General features: G+C 39.5%; 1 protein-coding gene across 8 annotated transcripts in view; it reads left to right on the top strand.

Annotated features, from left to right (window-relative positions):
• Positions 1-24,840, top strand: part of ZBBX (zinc finger B-box domain containing) — a 140,451-nt gene that overhangs the window by 92,780 nt on the left and 22,831 nt on the right. For all 8 annotated transcript variants that reach the window (XR_008678154.2, XM_055381777.2, XM_019024832.3 and 5 more), the window contains one exon: positions 5,746-6,003. Coding sequence is in view for 7 of the 8 variants with exons in the window: in XM_055381777.2 (XP_055237752.2) it covers positions 5,746-6,003 (258 nt within the window). In the remaining variant the exon portion in view is untranslated. The remainder of the gene's footprint in view (positions 1-5,745; positions 6,004-24,840) is intronic.

Here is a 24,840-nt window from a genome sequence, read left to right as displayed (position 1 = left end):
TAAAATCACTACTATTATTAGGACATTACTGTTATCCCATTATACCAGCAATAGTGGGTTTGCTGTATGCCAAAGTAGGAAGTTGTAGTAGATAACTAATGAATTCAGGTAACTCAGCATATATTTTGAGGATATTAGCACTTGGATTGGCCCCGAGGATAAAAGAGATATGTAAGTAATATTCCCTGATCTTATTGAGCTCACAGTTTAGGAGGAATACCTGAGAAAGGGGGCTATTTGCCTTGGTTTAAAGGCTATCTTCAAGGCAGAAATTTAATTGCATATGATTTGCCTCTCTATATAAGATATATATGTCTCTCTTGCCCTAAAATATATTATTAAAACTCTCTGGCTATCTTAGATCCTTTCCATATACATTTATGTTGAGAATCTGTCAGATATATAATTTTTAGGGAGAAAACAATGTATTTATAATTTTTTTGGCTCTATAATTAGATGCCTATTTTTATGTCAAAGTCGACAGCAACTTCAAAAATTCTGGTTGCTTCCCTCTGAGGCAATCAGAAAGAACTGCTTTAAGTCACTGTATATTGATGAAAACAAATTCATATACGTGCTATGAGAAATTTATTACAAAGACAAATCTACAAATCAGTAGTCAAATGCTTTTAAGTATCAATTTGGACAGATCAGTCAAAATCAATAATTTGCTATAAAAAACGTTTGTTGAAGCACTACTGCCAGACACTGTTTATACAAAACAAACTCTTGTCTCTATTGCTTAAGAGCTTAGAGTCCAGTATAAAAGTTTCTCAAAAGTCGCTGTGGGCATAATCACCTGGGAAACCTCTTGCAATGCAGATTTCTGGATCTGACTCTTAGGGATTCTGATTAATTAAGGCTGAGGTAATGCCTAAGAAATTGCATTTATTTTTTGAACAACAACAACTCCGTGTTATGCTAATATAAACAGTCTGAATACCATATTTTGAGAAAAGTGCTATAAATTTTTTGATATATATAAAATGTGTGTGTGAATATGTAAATTATACCACATATAAGTTTTATAAAAAGACCTATGGGTAATTTACTTTTGGACCTTAATAGGTAATTAATGATAATATGTCCTATCAGCTATAATAGTTAGATATATAAGCAAGGTTTTTTTTAGAAATAGGGATGATAACATAATGACTTTGCTATTGAAAAGTGTAGATTGGCAAGATATTAGAGACTAGGTAACATTCAGTTGAGTCTTTAAGAAGTTATAATATTTACCAGTTAGAGAAGGTAGGAAATGGCTTTCTGAGCAGAGATAATGGTCTAAAATAAACTAAAAATTGCCTGGCTCTGTCACAAGTTATAGAAATCTTGTATTCTGCACTGATGCCAGTATATAGAGGAATTCCCATTTCCATAAAAATTAAAAGGTCATGAATGTAAAAACATCGTAGCTATGTGTGTTTAGCAGCAAGTTTATTCATTCTTCTCATCCCTGCCACAACTTAATCCTCCCCTAGCCCATCTTCCTGCCTCTGGAAATGGCAACTCTATCCAAACATTGATTAAGTCTGAAATTTGGGAGTCATCTTGCCTCTCACTCAGTGTATCCTATTTATCTTTAGATTCTGCTGATTTCAGCTCTAAAATCAAGCCCAACACTAAACACTTTTACCTTCACTATTCAAGATTAGTCCAAGCCATTTGTCTTCATCTCCCATTTGTCTCCTATTTTCACTTTTACTTCTCCCAAAACCATGTTGCTATAATTCATTTCCATTATATTCTACTATTTATAGTCAGTGCGTGAATTGTTTTTACTCATAACAGTATTGATATTTATAGTTTATAGGAAGTGAATCATACTTTCCATAAACGTAAATCATATATTGTATCATGCCATTCTATTGTCTAAAGCATTCTATGGATCCCTATAGAAAGTAGAAAAAAGTATGCCTTACCATGTATCACACAGCAACACCTTGGTTGGCTACCCGTCTCTCCTAACTGCATCTTCTCCTACACTGTAGCCACATTTGCTTTCTTTCTGTTCTTAAGCCACTCTCTTACTCACTTCTTAGCCTTAGAATTAGATCTTACCTCTTCTCCAGGATGCTCTGAAATTTCCCTCTCCATTCTCACACTCTTCATATGATTGGTTCTTTTCCATTATTCAGCCTCAGTCCAGATGCTACCTCCATAGAGAGACCTTCTGGCACCACCCTATCTAGTGCTGGTCTCTTGAGTTCCTCTATCACATTTACCTTCTTTTATTTTTCTTGTAAAAGCTATCACTATTTAACATCATCTTATTAGCTTTTTTCCTGCTCTCTCTTACCCTTGGTTGGAAAGAAATCAAGGACTAGTCTGTCCTGTTCATTGGTGTATCTTCAGTAATGGAACAGGGCCTGGCCTATTGTAAGTGCTCAGTAAGTGTTTTCCAATTAGTAGAGTAGGCTAGTAGAACTGTGTGTTAGTTTGGAGTGCAACTTGAGGGTAGAGGCAATGTCTTATTCCCTTTTGAATACCCCAATCCTGACACAGTGCCTGGCAGTTTTAGAGGGTGATAAATAATTTTATAACTGAATTTGATTGAGTATTAATTCACAAGCTCTCAGAGTTGGAAGGAATTTAAGACATTCTACTATCCAGTTCCTGAATTTTGTATTTCACAGGTCATAAGCTGATTTCTAATTTTATAAGATAACACAATAACATTCTTAGCTACCTAGTTTAGTATTCTTTCCACTTAACCATGCTGCTAAATAAAATTTGTATATAAATTTAAGAATTCTTAGAAAATACATTTCTAAGAATTCTTTTTATGTATAAATTCTCAGCAGTTGATACAGTGAAACATGAATATCAATAGACAACAGTGTTTTGCAAACTTTATTTAAGATCAAAATACTGGGTCCTTTGATAAGAATATTATTTGTTATTAAAACACTACCTAAAATCATGTTGCTATAGTTACATTTCATCTAATTCTATTGTTATATTTAGAATAGCAATAACGATTATCATTCAGTGAATTATTCCTGTTTTTTATATCCTCACCAGTAATACTGTATCCATTAATATGATTTAAAGGCACTATTGAATTTTATCTTCCCAATAGTTGGCTTAGTTTTATTAGTAATCATAGAGCATATATTCTTCAGTTAACACCAAGGAAAATTTATTTTGTTACATTTAGAATATAACTGATCAGTGTTAACCAATAATTTCTTATGATTACATTGACAGTGATGGTGCATGTTACTCCAAAAGTAACTCCTTATGCTTTTAATCTACAAATTGAGATTTTTAAAAAAATATATGGAGTGATCCCCTCAATCATGGCATTTTTAACTAGTGCCAGTGTTAATGTTGTGTTATATCTTAAACTTAACCGTAACATTAGTACCCTTATATATTAAACATTAGAAAGAATGATATATTAAAAGAACAATAAACAAAATCAAGAATCAAATTGGGGCCTCTTCTGTCTCCTTCTGTGTTTTAGTTACTTTAAATTACACTTTGAGCATATTTCCAGTAAGAAAGATGGTCTGTTTCTTTGCTGTGTGCTAAGCATAAGTCTGACCTGTCCTTTGTGTACTTTTTCTCAATGGGGATCAATTACCTTTAAATACTGTGGCAATCAAATGTTCTTATAAGTGTTCATACTCTTCTAGATTTTCTGAAGGGCATCTACATTATATTAAATTTTTCTTTCTTCATTTCTGTGAATTGGCAGAAGTCCAGTCCTTACTCATAGCATTTTCCTTTGGTTTGTTTTTTTAAAGTAAGAGTTGTGAATTCCTTTAAATTTTACCTTGATTGAGACATATCATAGTACAGATACTAAAGTGTGGTTTACCCCATAGAGTAGAATTTTTGATTTATATTGCGAATTATTGTTACACTCTCTGACTTGTGCAGCTACTGTTATTGCCTGTACTATTGCTTCCTTATGTAGACTTGGAGAGTTTGGTCCTTGATTGCTATAAATATGGTTCTTTACATATTATAGATAAAAGAGGAAATCATTTCTAACTTATAGTCATAAAAATAAAAATAATTCTCAGGGATAATTATATATATATAGATATATGTTTTTAACACTTAGGCATATTTTAGCCCATTATTTTTATCTGAGCACAAATAGACACAAAAGATCAGTCTTATTTTAACTTATTCATAATTTTATTTCAATAAAAATTATTTTAAAAATTGATTTCTGAAATTTTCACTAAAGTTGGTACCCTTTGAGACTTACCTTGGCCAATTTTAATTGCTTAAATAATTACATACTGTATTGAGAGTCTTCTTGAGGTATTAGACACATTCAAAGTAGATTTTTTTTAAGTTAAAAAAAGACAAACTCCACTTTGGTAGGCTGAGGCAGGCGGATCATGAAGTCTGGAGATCAAGACCATCCTGGCCAACATGGTGAAACCCTATCTCTACTAAAAATACAAAAATTAGCTGGGTGTGGTGGCACGCGCCTGTAATCCCAGCTTGGGAGCCTGAGGCAGGAGAATCGCTTGAACCTGGGAGGCAAAGGTTGCAGTGAGCCGAGATCGTGTCACTGCACTCCAGCCTAGTGACAGAGCAAGACTCCTTCTCCAAAAAAACTCCCAAAACCCCCCCAAAACAACTCAATACTCATTAAATATTTAGTACATGATTACTGCCTGTAGTCACTTTTTTGAATTTTATATTTTTTGTTGAGTCACTAGAGTGAGAACAATGTTATATGGCATAGGTTCCATCAAATTAGGGTTTTTATGATAATGACAATTGCACCCACCTAATAGTTTTACAAAGCCAGTTTGTGTTAAGGAAGTGCAAAGTTATCTTATAATATAATTATGTTTACTATAAATATATTTACCTAAATCAGAACAATAATTTATTACATTAAAGCATTTACCTGCCCTATGAATTTTTAAATATGTACCTTGAAAATTATCTTGGCCTTATTAAGTAATATTTTGTGAGAAATACCAAATTAGAAATTAGTTATGTTGTGTTAGTATAAGATTTGAAGAGATTTTTTTTTCCTACTGTTAAAGAAGCAAACACGTTGAAGTAACCAACTAAGTCAACTTTCAAAACAGGTGAAGACAAAGTAGCGACTGTCCTAGAGGAACAATGTAATAACCTAATTTAGATTGGTGCTTCTGGAACTTTTCCAGAAGAGAGTGAGCTCATCCTTAGGAAAATTAGAGACGTGATCTCAATTTCTTTAAAGCTTGTGTTTTTCCAAATATTCATATAGATTTTGTAAATTAGTCTCTTTTGTTGCCATATTTTTAAATGTAAGAATAAATTACACATCATCAAGTAAAATTGGTTCACTAGGAAGTGGCACGATGCTTTTTCTAAGGGTTTTTTTCTTACAAGGTATTAAGTTTGGTATTGTCCTGGAATTTAAGACACATGTCGTGGTGTTTGGCTTTGGAATACGTTATAAAATTGTGTGTTGTTTCTCTATAAAGTTGACTTAGTTTATAGATATTTTCCTTTGTGAATATTAAAATTAGTTTGTTTTCCTCTGAATGTAGGAAAATTAGGAAAAAAAATACACGGAAGTGTTCTTTATGACATTGGAAAAGTAATTTGAGATTAAGAAAATGTGGTTAGCTAGAAAGGGAGATAGTCAAAGTTAACTTTTCATAAACTCTGTTACATGAACTTAACTTCTCTGTGTGCAGGGACCTGGTATTTTGTATCTTTAAGTACTCATTCAAATTTTTAAAAGTTGATTTAAAAACTTTTTACTTTTAATTTTAGGTCAGAAATCACAGAGACCTTCAACAGCAAATTTTCCACTCTCCAACTCTGTTAAAGAAAGCTCCAGTTGCCTTTCATCCTCTCATCCTCGATCAAGAAGTGCAGCTGCTCAATCATCATCTAGAGCTGCTTCTGAAATTTCAGAAATTGAATATGTTGATATTACTGACCAGAATGAGCTTTCCTTAGATGACACTACTGATCAACATACCTTAGACAATTTAGAAAAAGAATTACAAGTGCTGAGATCTCTTGCAGGTAATCCTATTTTTTTTTTCACTTTAGATAATGCTAATTAACTCTGCCCTCAGCCTGATTCTTCATATCTTGCACTAACAAAACAAGCCAGCAAACAAGAAAGCTTTCCTTTTTCTTTAACCATCAACCGTTGTGTCTGTTTTCCTGGAAATCCCCTGATATCACTCTGAATATGTTTAAAAATGTGTGGATGCCCAGCCACACCAAAGATGGACCCCATAGCCTATAAAACACAGCTAAATTGTGGAATGAATAGTTTCATGTGCACGGAAAAAATCTTTTTTTCTCCTTTCTGCAAACCCACTATAGGATTAATCTCTGTAGCTTTATGTAAGCCACTGTTCAATATCCTTATTGGAAAATTGAGCCATTAGATCTTTTAAAGCAGTGCTTTTCAAGCTTAAATGTTTATACAGATCATTCAGGGGATCTTGTCACAATGCAAATTCTGATTGAGTATGTCAGGTAAGGTAAGATTCTGCATATCTAACAAATACCCAGGTGATGCCAGTGCTGCTAGTTGGCAAACCACATCTTGAAAAATTATGCTTGTGCATTTTATTTCCAACTTCAGTGGACATAGTCAGCAATATAGTGACCATATTCTTGAACATGTAAAGGTCTGGCTCAGTAGCAAAACATCAGGGGAATTAATCCTTTTATTTGCATCATAAAGGCACTCACACAGTTTGAAAGAAGCCAGCTGCAGATACAGGAGACAGGCTAGAAAATTCTTTGGTCCCATATATTCCACACTTGCTTTTCCGTTGTTTTTCCTGTTAGTGGTCTCTTCCTTTATTGATCTTGGAGTAACGACTTTGCTATTGTTCTATAAATTATACATCTTTGTTTTGAAAAATTAAAGCAATACAAAATTACAAAAAAGAAATAAAAACCCACCACAAATTCTAACTACTCTTAAAATAACCATTATTAACATTTAGTGAGAATCATTTTTTATTTATTTATTTATTTATTATTATTATACTTTAAGTTTTAGGGTACCTGTGCACAATGTGCCATGCTGGTACCTGTGCACAATGTGCCATGCTGGTACCTGTGCATACATGTGCCATGCTGGTGCGCTGCACCCACTAACTCATCATCTAGCATTAGGTATATCTCCCAATGCTATCCCACCCCCTACCCCCACCCCACAACAGTCCCCAGAGTGTGATGTTCCCCTTCCTGTGTCCATGTGTTCTCATTGTTCAATTCCCACCTATGAGTGAGAATATGTGGTGTTTGGTTTTTTGTTCTTGCAATAGTTTACTGAGAATGATGATTTCCAATTTCATCCATGTCCCTACAAAGGACATGAACTCATCATTTTTTATGGCTGCATAGTATTCCATGGTGTATATGTGCCACATTTTCTTAATCCAGTCTATCATTGTTGGACATTTGGGTTGGTTCCAAGTCTTTGCTATTGTGAATAATGCCGCAATAACCATATGTGTGCATGTGTCTTTATAGCAGCATGATTTATAGTCCTTTGGGTATATACCCAGTAACAGGATGGCTGGGTCAAATGGTATTTCTAGTTCTAGATCCCTGAGGAATCGCCACACTGACTTCCACAATGGTTGAACTAGTTTACAGTCCCACCAACAGTGTAAAAGTGTTCCTATTTCTCCACATCCTCTCCAGCACCTGTTTCCTGACTTTTTAAAGATTGCCATTCTAACTGGTGTGAGATGGTATCTCATTGTGGTTTTGATTTGCATTTCTCTGATGGCCAGTGATGGTGAGCATTTTTTCATGTGTTTTTTGGCTGCATAAATGTCTTCTTTTGAGAAGTGTCTGTTCATGTCCTTCACCCACTTTTTGATGGGGTTGTTTGTTTTTTTCTTGTAAATTTGTTTGAGTTCATTGTAGATTCTGGATATTAGCCCTTTGTCAGATGAGTAGGTTGCAAAAATTTTCTCCCATTTTGTAGGTTGCCTGTTCACTCTGATGGTAGTTTTTTTTTTTTTTGCTGTGCAGAAGCTCTTTACTTTAATTAGATCCTGTTTGTCAATTTTGGCTTTCGTTGCCATTGCTTTTGGTGTTTTAGACATGAAGTCCTTGCCCATGCCTATGTTCTCAATGGTAATGCCTAGGTTTTCTTCTAGGGTTTTTATGGTTTTAGGTCTAAACTTTAAGTCTTTAATCCATCTTGAATTGATTTTTGTATAAGGTGTAAGGAAGGGATCCAGTTTCAGCTTTCTACATATGGCTAGCCAGTTTTCCCAGCACCATTCATTAAATAGGGAATCCTTTCCCCATTGCTTGTTTTTCTCAGGTTTGTCAAAGATCAGATAGTTGTAGGTATGCGGCATTATTTCTGAGGGCTCTGTTCTGTTCCATTGATCTATATCTCTGTTTTGGTACCAGTACCATGCTGTTTTGGTTACTGTAGCCTTGTAGTACAGTTTGAAGTCAGGTAGTGTGATGCCTCCAGCTTTGTTCTTTTGGCTTAGGATTGACTTGGCGATGCGGGCTCTTTTCTGGTTCCATGTGAACTTTAAAGTAGTTTTTTCCAATTCTGTGAAGAAAGTCATTGGTAGCTTGATGGCGATGGCATTGAATCTATAAATTACCTTGGGCAGTATGGCCATTTTCATGATATTGATTCTTCCTACCCATGAGCATGGAATGCTCTTCCATTTGTTTGTATCCTCTTTTATTTCCTTGAGCAGTGGTTTGTAGTTCTCCTTGAAGAGGTCCTTCACATCCCTTGTAAGTTGGATTCCTAGGTATTTTATTCTCTTTGAAGCAATTGTGAATGGGAGTTCACTCATGATTTGGCTCTCCGTTTGTCTGTTATTGGTGTATAAGAATGCTTGTGATTTTTGTACATTGATTTTGTATCCTGAGACTTTGCTGAAGTTGCTTATCAGCTTAAGGAGATTTTGGGCTGAGACAATGGGGTTTTCTAGATATAAAATCATGTCATCTGCAAACAGGGACAATTTGACTTCCTCTTTTCCTAATTGAATACCCTTTATTTCCTTCTCCTGCCTAATTGCCCTGGCCAGGACTTCCAACACTATGTTGAACAGGAGTGGTGACAGAATCCCTGTCTTGTGCCAGTTTTCAAAGGGAATGCTTCCAGTTTTTGCCCATTCAGTATGATATTGGCTGTGGGTTTGTCATAGATAGCTCTTATTATTTTGAAATATGTCCCATCAATACCTAATTTATTGAGAGTTTTTGGCATGAAGGGTTGTTGAATTTTGTCAAAGGCCTTTTCTGCATCTATTGAGATAATCATGTGGTTTTTGTCTTTGGTTCTGTTTATATGCTGGATTACATTTATTGATTTGCATATATTGAACCAGCCTTGCATCCCAGGGATGAAGCCCACTTGATCATGGTGGATAAGCTTTTTGATGTGCTGGATTCTGTTTGCCAGTATTTTATTGAGGATTTTTGCATCAATGTTCATCAAGGATATTGGTCTAAAATTCTCTTTTTTGGTTGTGTCTCTGCCCGGCTTTGGTATCAGGATGACGCTGGCCTCATAAAATGAGTTAGGGAGGATTCCCTCTTTTTCTGTTGATTGGAGTAGTTTCAGAAGGAATGGTACCAGTTCCTCCTTGTACCTCTGGTAGAATTCGGCTGTGAATCCATCTGGTCCTGGACTCTTTTTGGTTGATAAGCTATTGATTATTGCCACAATTTCAGATCCTGTTATTGGTCTATTCAGAGATTCAACTTCTTCCTGGTTTAGTCTTGGGAGGGTGTATGTGTTGAGGAATTTATCCATTTCTTCTAGATTTTCTAGTTTATTTGCGTAGAGGTGTTTGTAGTATTCTCTGATGGTAGTTTGTATTTCTGTGGGATCGGTGGTGATATCCCCTTTATCATTTTTTATTCCGTCTATTTGATTCTTCTCTCTTTTTTTCTTTATTAGTCTTGCTAGCGGTTTATCAATTTTGTTGATCCTTCCAAAAAACCAGCTCCTGGATTCATTGATTTTTTGAAGGGTTTTTTGTGTCTCTATTTCCTTCAGTTCTGCTCTGATTTTAGTTATTTCTTGCCTTCTGCTAGCTTTTGAATGTGTTTGCTCTTTCTTTTCTAGTTCTTTTAATTGTGATGTTAGGATGTCAATTTTGGATCTTTCCTGCTTTCTCTTGCGGGCATTTAGTGCTATAAATTTCCCTCTACACACTGCTTTGGATGTGTCCCAGAGATTCTGGTATGTTGTGTGTTTGTTCTCATTGGTTTCAAAGAACATCTTTATTTCTGCCTTCATTTCGTTATGTACCCAGTAGTCATTCAGGAGCAGGTTGTCCAGTTTCCATGTAGTTGAGTGGTTTTGAGTGAGATTCTTAATCCTGAGTCCTAATTTGATTGCCCTGTGGTCTGAGAGATAGTTTGTTATAATTTCTGTTCTTTTACATTTGCTGAGGAGAGCTTTACTTCCAAGTATGTGGTCAATTTTGGAATAGGTGTGGTGTGGTGCTGAAAAAAATGTATATTCTGTTGATTTGTGGTGGAGAGTTCTGTAGATGTCTATTAGGTCCGCTTAGTGCAGAGCTGAGTTCAATTCCTGGGTATCCTTGTTGACTTTCTGTCTCGTTGATCTGTCTAATGTTGATAGTGGGGTGTTCAAGTCTCCCATTATTAATGTGTGGGTGTCTAAGTCTCTTTGTAGGTCACTCAGGACTTGCTTTATGAATCTGTTTGCTCCTGTATTGGGTGCATATATATTTAGGATAGTTAGCTCTTCTTGTTGAATCGATCCCTTTACCATTATGTAATGGCCTTCTTTGTCTCTTTTGATCTTTGTTGGTTTAAAGTCTGTTTTATCAGAGACTAGGATTGCAATCCCTGCCTTTTTTTGTTTTCCATTTGCTTGGTAGATCTTCCTCCATCCTTTTATTTTGAGCCTATGTGTGTCTCTGCACGTGAGATGGGTTTCCTGAATACAGCACACTGATGGGTCTTGACTTTTGATCCAATTTGCCAGTCTGTGTGTGTCTTTTAATTGGAGCATTTAGTCCATTTACATTTAAAGTTAATATTGTTATGTGTGAATTTGTTCCTGTCATTATGATGTTGGCTGGTTATTTTGCTCGTTAGTTGATGCAGTTTCTTCCTAGTCTCAATGGTCTTTACATTTTGGCATGATTTTGCAGCAGTTGGTACCGGTTGTTCCTTTCCATGTTTAGCGCTTCCTTCAGGAGCTCTTTTAGGGCAGGCCTGGTGGTGATAAAATTTCTCAGCATTTGCTTGTCTGTAAAGTATTTTATTTCTCCTTCGCTTATGAAGCTTAGTTTGGCTGGATATGAAATTCTGGGTTGAAAATTCTTTTCTTTAAGAATGTTGAATATTGGCCCCCACTCTCTTCTGGCTTGTAGAGTTTCTACCGAGAGATCCGCTGTTAGTCTGATGGGCTTCCCTTTGAGGGTAACCCAACCTTTCTCTCTGGCTGCCCTTAACATTTTTTCCTTCATTTCAACTTTGGTGAATCTGACAATTATGTGTCTTGGAGTTGCTCTTCTCGAGGAGTATCTTTGTGGTGTTCTCTGTATTTCCTGAATCTGAATGTTGGCCTGCCTTGCTAGATTGGGGAAGTTCTCCTGGATAATATCCTGCAGGGTGTTTTCCAACTTGGTTCCATTCTCCCTGTCACTTTCAGGTACACCAGTCAGACGTAGATTTGGTCTTTTCACATAGTCCCATATTTCTTGGAGGCTTTGCTCGTTTCTTTTTATTCTTTTTTCTCTAAACTTCCCTTCTCACTTCATTTCATTCATTTCATCTTCCATCACTGATACCCTTTCTTCCAGTTGATTGCATCGGCTCCTGAGGCTTCTGCATTCTTCACGTAGTTCTCGAGCCTTGGTTTTCAGCTCCATCAGCTCCTTTAAGCACTTCCCTGTATTGGTTATTCTAGTTATACATTCTTCTAAATTTTTTTCAAAGTTTTCAACTTCTTTGCCTTTGGTTTGAATGTTCTCCCGTAGCTTGGAGTAATTTGATTGTCTGAAGCCTTCTTCTCTCAGCTCGTCAAAGTCATTCTCCATCCAGCTTTGTTCCGTTGCTGGTGAGGAACTGTATTCCTTTGGAGGAGGAGAGGCACTCTGCTTTTTAGAGTTTCCAATTTTTCTGCTCTGTTTTTTCCCCATCTTTGTGGTTTTATCTACTTTTGGTCTTTGATGATGGTGATGTACAGATGGGTTTTTGGTGTGGATGTCCTTTCTGTTTGTTAGTTTTCCTTCTAACAGACAGGACCCTCAGCTGCAGGTCTGTTGGAGTACCCGGCCGTGTGAGGTGTCAGTCTGCCCCTGCTGGTGGGTGCCTCCCAGTTAGGCTGCTTGGGGGTCAGGGGTCAGGGACCCACTTGAGGAGGCAGTCTGCCCGTTCTCAGATCTCCAGCTGCGTGCTGGGAGAACCACTGCTGTCTTCAAAGCTGCCAGACAGGGACATTTAAGTCTGCAGAGGTTACTGCTATCTTTTTGTTTGTCTGTGCCCTGCCCCCAGAGGTGGAGCCTACAGAGGCAGGCAGGCCTTCTTGAGCTGTGGTGGGCTCCACCCAGTTCGAGCTTCCTGGCTGCTTTGTTTACCTAAGCAAGCCTGGGCAATGGCGGGCGCCCCTCCCACAGCCTCGCTGCTGCCTTGCAGCTTGATCTCAGACTGCTGTGCTAGCAATCAGCGAGATTCCGTGGGCGTAGGACCCTCCGAGCCAGGTGCGGGATATAATCTCGTGGTGCGTGGTTTTTTAAGCCCGTTGGAAAAGCGCAGTATTCAGGTGGGAGTGACCCATTTTCCAGGTGCTGTCTGTCACCCCTTTCTTTGACTAGGAAAGGGAACTCCCTGACCCCTTGTGCTTCCCGAGTGAGGCAATGCCTCGCTCTGCTTCGGCTCGCGCACGGTGCACGCACCCACTGACCTGCGCCCACTGTCTGGCACTCCCTAGTGAGATGAACCCGGTACCTCAGATGGAAATGCAGAAATCACCCGTCTTCTGCGTCGCTCACGCTGGGAGCTGTAGACTGGAGCTGTTCCTATTCGGCCATCTTGGCTCCTCCCAAGTGAAAATCATTTTAAACATCACTGTTTATATCATAAGTATACATAGAAGAATATATATTTAGTAGAATGAACAGATTGAAGGAACATGATAAAAATTGTACAAAAATAGGGTTATGTACTCCATAATATATATTTTAAGTATATATTTAGCCAACTTAATAAAAGGAAAATCAAAATCAAATTAAAATTAATTGTACATTTCAGATAAATGTTTTTCCACCACAAAAATATTAAGTTGAACTTATTATAAATGAATTTCCGATGCCGCAAAAGAAACAGCACTCGAATATAAATTTAGTTTCCTCATCAAGGCAATTTTCTTTTGCAAAAGGGTGCCACTTGTGTCAATCAAGGTCACAAGTGCACACTGAACAAAGGACACCAGGGGGTTTTTATATCCTTAACGCGATCCCTATCTCTGTGTCCTTCCCCCATGGGCTGGGGTCAGACTGCAAAATCTGAGCTCATCTGATTGGCTACTTGTAAATATTTTTCTAAATATGGAAGGGAGGGGGACGTGAGGTACAGTGGTGGAGCTTGTGAGACGTGCAGTTTCAAGGGAACGATGGGCACAGGTAACCAAGGGAAGAGATGTGAGTTATTGATTAGAACTGACGGGAAGGGGGTAGGCTGTTTACAGTAACTGTTGGCAAGGAGAAACAAGAAAGTTAAGTTGGAGAACAAAGGGTAAGGAAGTTGACAGGCTAAACCTTTTGAAAAGAAACTCAGAAAGATTCATTGTATCTTACAATTCCTCCCTTTTAAATTTTTATAATCTCTTCTCTTCAGACCTTTTTAACATGTTCTGGCTTTGCTGTTCAACTTGGTCTTCTAAAAGGAAAAGCTTATCTGAATAGGGTGGAGGAGAACTAAGGGAGGTTTTAGTGAGTGTTGTCTTTATAAGCCTTTGTACTAGCCCACGGATGCATGGTATGATGCAACACCCAACAAGAATAAGCACACCTATCATGACTGCAAGAGAAGTGAAGATTGGGGCCATGACTCCTTTCCATTTACCAAATCATCTTTCTAGCCATCCTGAAAGAGGGCTATCAATTCCAGAATTTTTAGCTAGTTCATTGGACAAAGCAGTCAGTCTCTGTAAGGCCTTTGTTATGCTTCTGTCGGGGGCAGTATTGTTTGGGATAAAGGTACAACATTGGGTTTTGATCATAATACAAACTCCACCTTTTTCAGCTAACATCATGTCTAGGGCCATTCTGTTTTCCCAAGCCATTTGGCTAGTAGGTCCTAATTGCTCAACTATTCCTTTGACAGCATTTCTAGTGTAATTAATAAATCATTGCTGATTATACTAGATATAATTTATCCAATCTACATTTTTATTAATAGTTACCCATGGAAATAATGATTCAAATCCTGCAGCTATTTGATCTCAGGCTTTGAATCTATCAGGTACCCCCTGTGGGACTCCAATTGCATCTAAATAAACTTCAGAGTCAAAAGACCCATAAGGGGCTTCTTTTATTTTGCGGCGTTGTGTTTTTTCTTTTTCTGGTTGATGAACTGCCAGGGTGAAAGGGATAGCCAATTGGACAAGAACACAAGTACCGCTCCAGTTACCTGGCAGAGTGTCCAGTAAGGGTCCACCATAACACCACCATACATCTGCTTGAGGATGACTAAGGGGAGACTGATGGGTAAGCTCCTGGAAAGGCTTAAGCTCACTGCATCCTGCTAAGCTGCCAAGGAACACTAAGTTCTCCCCCTGTCATGAGAGACACGAGGTGAAATGAGTGGAAGACCGAAGCTGAATGGCTCTTGGGGGCTGACCCACAGGGTGTTGGACTTTGGGATATAGCAGAGAGAGAGCTTGCCACAATTTGTTGCCCCAAGCCATGGAATCTTAGAAAAGAGCTACCATGCAGCCCATGCCCAGTTGACTGGGAGACCATCTGAGTGGAAAGGGGAAAGGGGATGATCTGGGCCTCTGGCCAGCCATGTGCACAAGCATAACAATTGCTTTTATTTAATGTGAGACAGAATATTTGATCCATTCCAACCAGGCATTTACATCTTGATATCCTGTTTCAATTTCTAAAGTTTGCCTTAGACCATCTACTGCTACAATATCTACTTTAGTATTATCATTAGGTATAGAAGAGATGGCAGTCTGATTAGAAGAAAGCTCAGAAGGAGAAGAGAAGGAAGGGGGTGAAGAGAATGAAGGATTAATAAAATGCATTTCAAAAGACCCTATGAGGTCTGTGCAGCCAAGTTGGCTCCTATGTTATAGAAGCGACTTAAAGTAGGTTTAGGATCAGTAGAGGTGGGAATGAGAATAGAAATTTATATGGGATTACATTGGTTACACTGGCAACTGGGGGAGGTGCTCTCCTTAGTGAAAAGAATATATGGTTTTAAGGATATACAACCACTCGCTGATGAGGTCCAGCCTTGATATTCGGTTGTCCACAGGACATCATTCCAGCTATGACAGACTTGTTTTCCTACATTTGTTAAGGAACAAGAGTCTCGGTAGGGGGCGCCTTTCACTTTAAAGGGGCAGAGATACTTTTCTGAGGCTGAGAGTTGCCTCTGACTTTGGAGATCTCTACAGGGTATGACTAGACAAGCGTCAAATGTAATAACTTGGGTTATGTTTGATTTAGTTAATTAATAACAAGGTGGTCAGCATTGGAAGGTGAAAAGAAGAATGGAAGAGAGTTAAATTTTTCTTAGCTTTAGTTTGAGGGGGTTTTCCCCTGGAATAATGGCACATGACTTCGGGGTGGACGGTGCTTTCTTGACTCAAGTGTCAAGTCTCTGCTGTCCGGACTGCAGTTCAGTGGTCAGGAGCACTAGATAGGGTCCTTCCCAGGCTGGCTCAAGTTTTCATTCTTTCCAGCTTTTGATGAGGATATGATCCCTGGGCTGATGCTAATGGACCAGGAACTCTAGGAGTGGTGCCTGTACCATGAAACCTTTGCCTTTAAGAGAAGAGAAGGTAAAGGAGAGACCAAATATGTAATTCCTGAGGAATTGATCTTTTGTCTCAAATGTAGGGATATAGGTAGTGGAGTGTAAATAGGGCAGTCCATAGGGCATTTCATAAGGAGAAAGGCCTATATCCTTCTGAGGTGCAGTTTGGATTCTTAACAGGGCAATAAATAGGAAGACATTTGGTCCATGGTAACCGAGTCTCTAGAACTAATTCGGTTAAGTGATTTTTAAAAGTTTGATTCATCCTTTTTGTTTTCCCTGATGAAGATGGATGCCAAGGTGTATGATATTCCCATTTAATGTCTAGGTCTTGGGACAACTTTTTAATGATGTGTGCTGTGAAATGGGTTCCATTGTCTGAGTCAATGTTCTCTGTTAGTCCCAATCTAGGCACTGTATTTTCAATTAGTGCTTTTACTACATTATTGGCCATTGCATTTGAAAAGGGAATAGCTTCAATCCAGTGAGTAAGGTGATCTACTATTAATAACAAATACTTTAGATGAGCAACTGGGGGCATTTCCGTGTAGTCACTCTGAATACTTTGGAATGGTCTTAGCCCTGGATTCCTCCCCACCAAGGGAGATTTCTTTATAACTTGTTTGTTGGGTTTTTTTACATATTAAGCAACTGTCCGTGGCTTGTTTGGCCAAGGTATAAATTCCTATACACCCATGAACTCTGAGAACTACGTCACACATGGCTTTGGGTCCCCAGTGGGTCCCTTGATGCAAGTGAGGCAGGATTTCTCTCAGGAGAGGTTTGGATAGCATTTCCCTTTGGTCTGGTAATACCCATTTTCCTTCTGGGTTTTCTTTGGCCCCTATTTTTATTAATTTTTCTTTTTCCACGGCTGAGAAGACAGGGACTGCAGTAGAGGAAGACAAGGGGTTAAGTGAAAGACAGGTGTTCCAGATGAAACGGCAGCCTGCTTGGCTATCTGATCTGCTAAGTTGTTTCCCTAGCTTTCAAAAGAAAGGCTTTTCTGTTGTCTGGAAACATGAACAATAGCTATTTCTTCAGGAAACTGAAGATTATCTAATACTTGGGTGATTAACTCCTTGTGAACAAGGTCTTGGCTTTTGCTATTAATAAGACCTTGTTTAGTCCAAATTTTTCCAAATGTATGGGCCACCCCAAAGGCATATTTAGAATCAATATGGATGGTTCCTTCCTGCAATTACTTTAAAGCTTGGATGAGTGCAAACAACTTACAAGTCTGGGCAGACGAATTATTAGGCAATTTGCCTGACTCTATTTCTTCAAGAGTTTCCCCATCAATTACTGAATACCCATTGTGTCTTTTTCCCTCAATCACCCAGGAGGAACCATCTATGAATAAGTGTCATCCTGTTTTGAAGGAGGTATCCCCTAGGTCTGGTCTGACCTTTGGTAGTCAATTAAATTGAGACATAGGTGCTCCCTGTTTAGAGTTGGATCTCCTGTTAAGAAACCTGCTGGGTTGAGTGAATTATCAGTAGTTAAGGTTAAATCATCTTTTTCTAGCAAAATAACTTCATATTTCAGGATTCTGGAGTCAGTAAGCCACCTCCCAGCTTTTTGATTTAGTATTGCTCTAACTTCGTGGGGTGTGCTTGCAGTCAACTTTCCCCCAAAAGTTAACTTTCTGCTTTCTTCAACTAATATTGTCATAGCAGCAACAGATTGGATGCATTGAGGCCATCCACAAGTGACTGGGTCTAAAACCTTTGATAAGAAGGCTACAGGCTGCCGGCAGCCACCGTGCTCTTGGGTAAGCACTCCTATAGCCACTCCATTATTTACATTGACAAAAAGGTGAAAGGGCTTTTCTAGAGAAGGTGAAGCTAAAACTAGGGCAGTCATAAGTCTTTCTTTTAATTCCTCAATTTGGTTGACTTCCTCAGAAGTCCACAGGAGATGGTCAGGTTTTTCTGGAGTAGGCTTCTGGTATAGCATCTTACTGTGTAAGGCATATGAGTCAATCCATAAGCGGCAGTATCCAACTAATCCTAGAAATTTTCTGAGCTCATGCTTAGTTTGAGGCAAGGGTAAATACACGATGCCTTCAACTTGCTCCGGCCCTATTCTCCACTTGCCTGCACTTACGAAATGGCCTAAATATTTGACCTCAGGTTCTGCGTACTGAAGCTTTTTCTTTGAGACTTGTAACCCCTCAGAATGTAGATGATCAAGGATATGTATGGAAAAAGTGGTTACTTTTTCCACATCCTCTCCTGATATGAGGATATCGTCAACATATTGGAGCATGCATGTATGCTTTGGAACAGAAACCTTTCCTAGCACTTGTTCTAAAATCTGACTAAAGAGGTTGGGTGAGTCTGCGAACCCTTGGGGCAAAACTGTCCACCGATACTGTTGTTTTTACCCTGACTGGGTGTCTTCCCACTTAAAAGTGAATGTGCCTCAGCTATCTTCAGCTAGGGGACATGCCCAGAAAGCATGTTTTGAGTCTGTTACAGTAATCCATTGATGATTAAATGGAATTTTACTGAGAATAGTGTAAGGGTTAGGGACAACAGGGTGAATAGTTGGTACTATTTGGTTGATAGCTCTAAGATTTTGTACTAACCGGTATGACCCATCTGATTTCTTGACGGGCAGTATTGGGGTGTTATAAAGAGACATACGAGGCTCAAGAAGCCCATCTTTCATGACACTTTCAATTATGGGCTTTAACCCTATCTGTCCTTCTAAAGGAATAGAGAATTACTTCCTCCTCACCACTTCCTCTGGGTTTTTTAGCTTGATGTGGATTGTGGGAATCTGAAGTTTTCCTTGGTTTCCTTCACATCGAGTGAATACATTTCTCATCTGTGGTGGTGAGTAAATTTAATGAGGCAAGGAATCCTTTTGGACTAACTTATAAGACTATGCCTAACTTCAACATTAATTCTCTTCCTAATAAGTTAGTTCCTGCCTCAGGGATCAATAAAAATTGGATATGAGTCAATCAATCTTAGAATTTAACTTCTGTACTTTCTAAGACTTTTGCTTTAAACCCTTCCACTTTTATCCCAGAGACTCAAAGGTCTTCTGAAGAGCAGGCAATGTCAGATAGAGGGAAACAGAGGAGCGAGTGGCCCCTGAATCGACTAGAAAGGTGATAAGCTCATGATTGGGTCCCACTTCTAAATGTATCAAGGGCTTCTGGTGGGACTTGAAGTAAAAGAGACAGAGCCCCTGAGCCCCCTACTCCTCATCAGAGGTAATGAGGGAAAGGGCTTGTCTCTCCCTTTGTAATTTGGGACATTCTGTTTTGAAGTGGCCTGCCCTTCCACATCTGTAACACCTCTCTTGTCCTTCTCTCCCAGCTGTAGGACTTTGCAACGTTGTTCCCCCATACTCTTTAGAGAGTCTGGTAGACGAGGGTCTGGGTCCTCTAGATGGAGGCTTGGGTCTTTTAAACGGGAGTCTGGACCCTGTATAGTTTCCAGCCCCCTGGAAGCTTTGTTTAGAAGTATGTGGATTTGGTTCCACCAAGTTTTGCCCTTTGTTTTTGTTTCTCTTCATCTCTTCTAACATATACTTATTGATCTTCTCTGAGAAGTTCACTCAGAGGTTGGTCTTCCCAATTTTCTAATTTTTGTAACTGCTTTGAAATATCTGGCCAACTCTTAGTGACAAAGTGGAGTTTTAACATTCCTCGTCCAAGGGGGTCTTCTAAGTTTAGGCCTGAATATTGTCTTATTTGGTCCTTCAATCTGTTTAGAAATTTCATAGGCCCCTCATCTTTTTCCTGTTGTATATCAAGTGCTTTAGAGAGGTTGTGGGTTCAGGGTACTGATTCCCTAATTCTCTTTATTATCATCTCCCTTAGGTCTTGTATATTTTCCCGGTGAGCTGGGTTATTATTGTCCCACCAGGGGTCTTGGCCAGGAAGCTTTTGATCTGCGGTAGGAACGTCTTGACTGGGAGGGTGTTCACGCTCCCAAATTACCATAGCAGCCCTACTGATCATCCCTCTTTCTTCCCCCGAGAAGAGAATGCCTAAAATGGACATTAACTCAACCGAGGTGTATAACTGAGGTCCCAGGGATTGATCAACTTGATCTGCTAACCCATAAGGGTCATCTAATAATGGCTTAAGTTCCTTCTTTAAATTCCAGACTTGTGAACTAGTTAAGGGAGCACTTACAAAGCCAATAGCAGCTCCTCCTTGTGGTACCTCTCTCAAGCGGAAGAGAGTCAGAGCTGACTCCATAGATGTGGAGGGAAATGAGAAATTTTGGATATCTCTTTTACATTGTTCTACTCCATGTTGGAGTTCCTTCAGGGAGGGGCACTTAGGCTGAGAGGGAACAGGTTTATGGCACGATGATTCCCAAGAATCAGGATTATAAGGAGGCGGAATAACGTAAGGAGAAGAAGGATCTGGGGCAGGATCCAGGGCAGCAGCAGCTGCCTGAGGGGAAGGATTGGGGGCAATGAGTGGGGGAAGGTGGTCTAGGGGATCCCATGCGCTGCAGTCCTTAGCCATGGAAACCAGGTTTTTTGAGTCTTCATTGTCGGATGCTAGATCGGGCTTTTCCCTAGTTGTTTTTAAGGGATAGAGGAGAACAGGTCCCTGTCTCTAACAAAGAGCATAGTCCAGTTTCTCTTGAGAACACTGAACTTTTATCATTTACATGTTGAATTAGGAGTTGATACATTACATCCTCATTTGACCCAAACTGGCCAGAAGATTGAGGGCTTGAGGAGTGGACTCTGGGTCCAAACAAAACAGCAATATTTTATCATTTGTTGCTTTTTCTTATGTTTAGTTCTCTCAATACCTTTCCAATATTTTAACATGAGACCTAGGGGACTATCTGGGGGAATATATTTATTGCTATCTTTATCCTTTTCACTTCTCATAATACTTGGGGTATTTCCCATGTTGGGTCCTAGTTAGGCTCAATTTCTCATATTAGAAATTTCTTGCCTATCCTTCCCTGGAGGCTTATTAAGGCTCAATTCCCTTGTATGACGAATCTCTTGCCTATCCTTTAGCCCCACCTGCTGAAGCTTCCTTGTACCCTTCTTTAGCTTCGTCCACTCTGGATGCTTCCCTTGCAGAAATATTTCAGGTCCCTCTTAGCATGGATGGTGGGCTAGTATAAACCCCTGACGGGACCCCCAAAGGGCCACCCTAAGCCATATGAGGTGACTGTGGAACCGCAGATTGGACTTACTCACTCCGCACAGCAGTGGTAGTTGTTACCATTAACACACTTTCAACTTCCAAGGAAATACTTTGTCGCCCCTGTGACTTTTCTTACCTTGGTTTGTGCACGGAGTTTACCTGGTCGCTGCAGTATGTGAGCCCCGTTTTCCCAAGCTGCTGGCTTGTTCCTTTCCCGGGTTGCTGAGAGGCCGGGTTTATTCATCACACTGGGTGGGTCTCGATTCCTCAACCTGAAGCGACTGCAATGAGGTGGCGGGGCGCGCCTTCTCACGGGAAAGGACCGGAAATCCCTCCCCAGAGAAGAATGGGCTCCGCATACGAGCCACCAAATTGTTATAAATGAATTTCCGATGCCTCGAAAGAAACAGCACTCGAATATAAATTTAGCTTCCTCAGCAAGGCAATTTTCTTTTGCAAAAGGGTGCCACTCACGTCAATCAAGATTGCAAGTGCACACTGAACAAAGGGGACCGGGAGTGTTTTATACCCTTAACGTGATCCCTATTTCTGTGTTCTTCCCCCATGGGCTGGGGTTGGACCGCAAAATCTGAGCTGATGTAATTGGCTACTTGTAAATATTTTTCTAAATATGGAAGGGAGGGGGACGTGAGGTACAGTGGTGGAGCTTGTGAGACGTGCAGTTTCAAGGGAAAAATGGGTACAGGTAACCAAGGGAAGAGATGTGAGTTATTGATTAGAACTGACGGGAAGGGGGTAAGCTGTTTATAGTAACTATTGGCAAGGAGAAACAAGAAAGTTAAGTTGGAGAACAAAGGGTAAGGAAGTTAACAGGCTAAACCTTTTGAAGAGAGACTCACAAAGATTCATTGTATCTTACAAACTGTACGAAATTACCCTTTTATAGACCAAAAAAGTAGAATATTGGCAACTTTATATGGTTTAATCCATTATTTTTACAAATATACCTTCAAAAGTTGAGAAAAAAGGGGAGGAGAAACATGGCAAAGCAGAAGCCTACATCATTAATTTACCCATCCTCCCCAACACTGGAACACCAAATTTTAACAACTGTCTACACATAGGAAAGCACCGTGGCAGGAACCAAAACTCAGGTGAGTAATCACAGTACCTGGTTTTAACTTCATGTTGTGGAAAGAGGTATTGAAAAGGGCAAGAGAGACATACTGAATTACCAATGCTACCCTTCCCCCACCTCCTGGCAGCAACCCTGGAGTGTGGAGAGAGAATCTGTGCTCTCTGGGGAGGGAGAGCACATCAACTAGAGGACTTCACATTCAACTCAGTGCTACCTGGTCACAGCAGAGAATAAAGCTGTGCTGGGCTCAGCCAGTGCCCATGCATGGAGGAAGCATTTGGACCAGCCACATTCCAGAGGGGAATCATCCATTCCAGCGGTCAGAACTTGACTTCATTGGGAAGCCATGCCACATTGAGCTGAAGTGCCTGGGGGTCATAGGTAAACTTGAAAGGCAATCTAGGACACAAGGACTACAATTTGTAGGCAGCAGCTAGTGCTAGGCTGGGCTTAGAGTCAGTGAACAAGCATGGCACATGACCTAGAGAGACACCACCTGGCACAGCTAAGGGAGAGCTTGCACCATCCCTCCCCCAACCCCAGGCTATGCAGCTCATAGCAACAAAAGTGACTCCTTCCTTCTGCATAATGAAAGAGAGTGAAGAGTAAGGAGGGCTTTGTCTTGCTTCTTGGCTACCAGCTCAGCCACAGTAGGAGAGGGCACTGAACAAAGTTGTGAGCCCCCCATTTCAGTTCCTAGCTCCTAGATGATATTTCTTGACACAACCTGAGCCAAAAGTGAATCTGCCGCCTTGAAGGGACGAGAACCCAGTCCTGGCAGGATTCATCACCTGCTAACTGAAGAGCCCTCAGACCCTGAATAATCTCCAGTGATACCAAGGGAGTACACCACAGGCCTTGGACTCTAAGATGTGCTGGCTTCAGGGGAGACCCAGCACATTCTCAGCTGTGGCAACTACAATGAAAATGATGAAAAATTGCATTTTGCAAAGCAGAGGGAAAAGTAGAGGGGACTTTGTCTTGTACACTGGCTACCAGCTTGGCCACGGTGGAATAGAGCAACAAGCAGGTTCGTGGGGACCTCAAGTCCAGACCTAGATTCTTGAACAGTATTTCTAGACTTGGCCTGGCATGGGCCAGATGGGAGCCCAGTATCCTGAAGGGTGAGTCCCAGGCCTGACAGCATTCATCATAAGCTGATGGAAGAGCCCTTGGGCTTTAAGCAAACATTGGTGGTGGCCGAGTAGAAATCCCCATGGACTAGGGGTGGTCAAGGCCACAGAGACCTCTGCCTATAGAAAGGGAAGAGAAGAGTGGGAAGGACTTTGTCTTGTGGTCTGAGTGCCAACTTAGCTGCAGTAGAATAGAACCTCAGGTAAACTGCTGAGATTGTTGACTGTGAAAGTATAAATCTCACCTGGTATAAACACAGAAAAAAGCACAGAATAGTATAACACTGTAATGGTGGTGTGTAAACTTTTCCTGACTTAAGTAGAAAGACTAAATGATGAATCAACCAAAAATAGTAACTATAACAACTTTTCAAGACACAGACAGTACAGTAAGACATAAAGAGAAACAACAAAAAGTTAAAAAGCAGGTTCATAGTTTAAAGTATAGAGTTTTTATTAGTTTTCATGTTGTGCATTTCTTTGTTTATGTAATCAGTGTTAAGTTGCCATCAGTTTAAAATGATGGGTTATAACATATTACTTGCAAGTCTCATGGGAACATCAAATTGAAAAACACACAAAAGATATAAAAAAATAAAAAGCATAAATTAAAGCATACCAGCAGAGAAAATCACCTTCACTAAAAGGAAGAGAGGAAGGAAGGAAAGACAGAAGAGAAGACTACAAAACAACCAGAAAACAAATAATGAAATGGCAGGAGTAAGTCCTTATCAATAACAACATTGAATGTAAATGGACTAAACTCTCCAATCAAAAGACAGAATGGCTGAATGGATGGAAAAATAAAGTCCAATGATGTGTTGCCTATAAGAAACTTACTTTACCTGAAAGACACACATGAACTGAAAATAAAGGAATGGAAAAAAGATATTCTATATTCTAATGGAAACCAAAAAAGAGCAGGAGTAGCTATACTTTATCAGACACAATAGATTTCAAGACAAAAACTGTAAGAAGAAGGTCATTATATAATGATAAAGGGGTCAATTCAGCAAGAGGGTATAATGGTGACAAATATATACGTACCAACACTGGAGTACCCAGATATATAACGCAAATATTATTAGAACTAAAGAGAGAGATAGACCTCAATACAATAATAGCTGGAGACTTCAACACTCCACTTTCTGCATTGGGCAGATCTTGAAGACAGAAAATCAGTGAAGAAACACCAGACTTAATCTGCACTGTAGAACAACTGGACCTAATAGATATTTACAGAACATTTCATCCAACAGCTGCAGAATACATATTCTTCTCCTCTGCACATGGATTATTCTCAAAGATAGACCATGTGTTAGGTAACAAAACAAGTCATAAAATATCCAAAAATTGGAAATAATGTCAAGAATATTCTCTGACCACAGTGAAATAAAACTATAAATCAGTAACAAGAGAAATTTTGGAAAACACATGTAAATTAAACAGTATGCTCCCAAATGACCAGTATATCAATGTATAAATTAAGA

This window comes from Gorilla gorilla, chromosome 2 (genome assembly GCF_029281585.2).
Source record: "Gorilla gorilla gorilla isolate KB3781 chromosome 2, NHGRI_mGorGor1-v2.1_pri, whole genome shotgun sequence".
Lineage (NCBI taxonomy): Eukaryota > Metazoa > Chordata > Mammalia > Primates > Hominidae > Gorilla > Gorilla gorilla.
The sequence above is the reverse complement of the archived record's forward strand: the minus strand, read 5'-3'. Positions and strand labels throughout refer to the sequence as shown.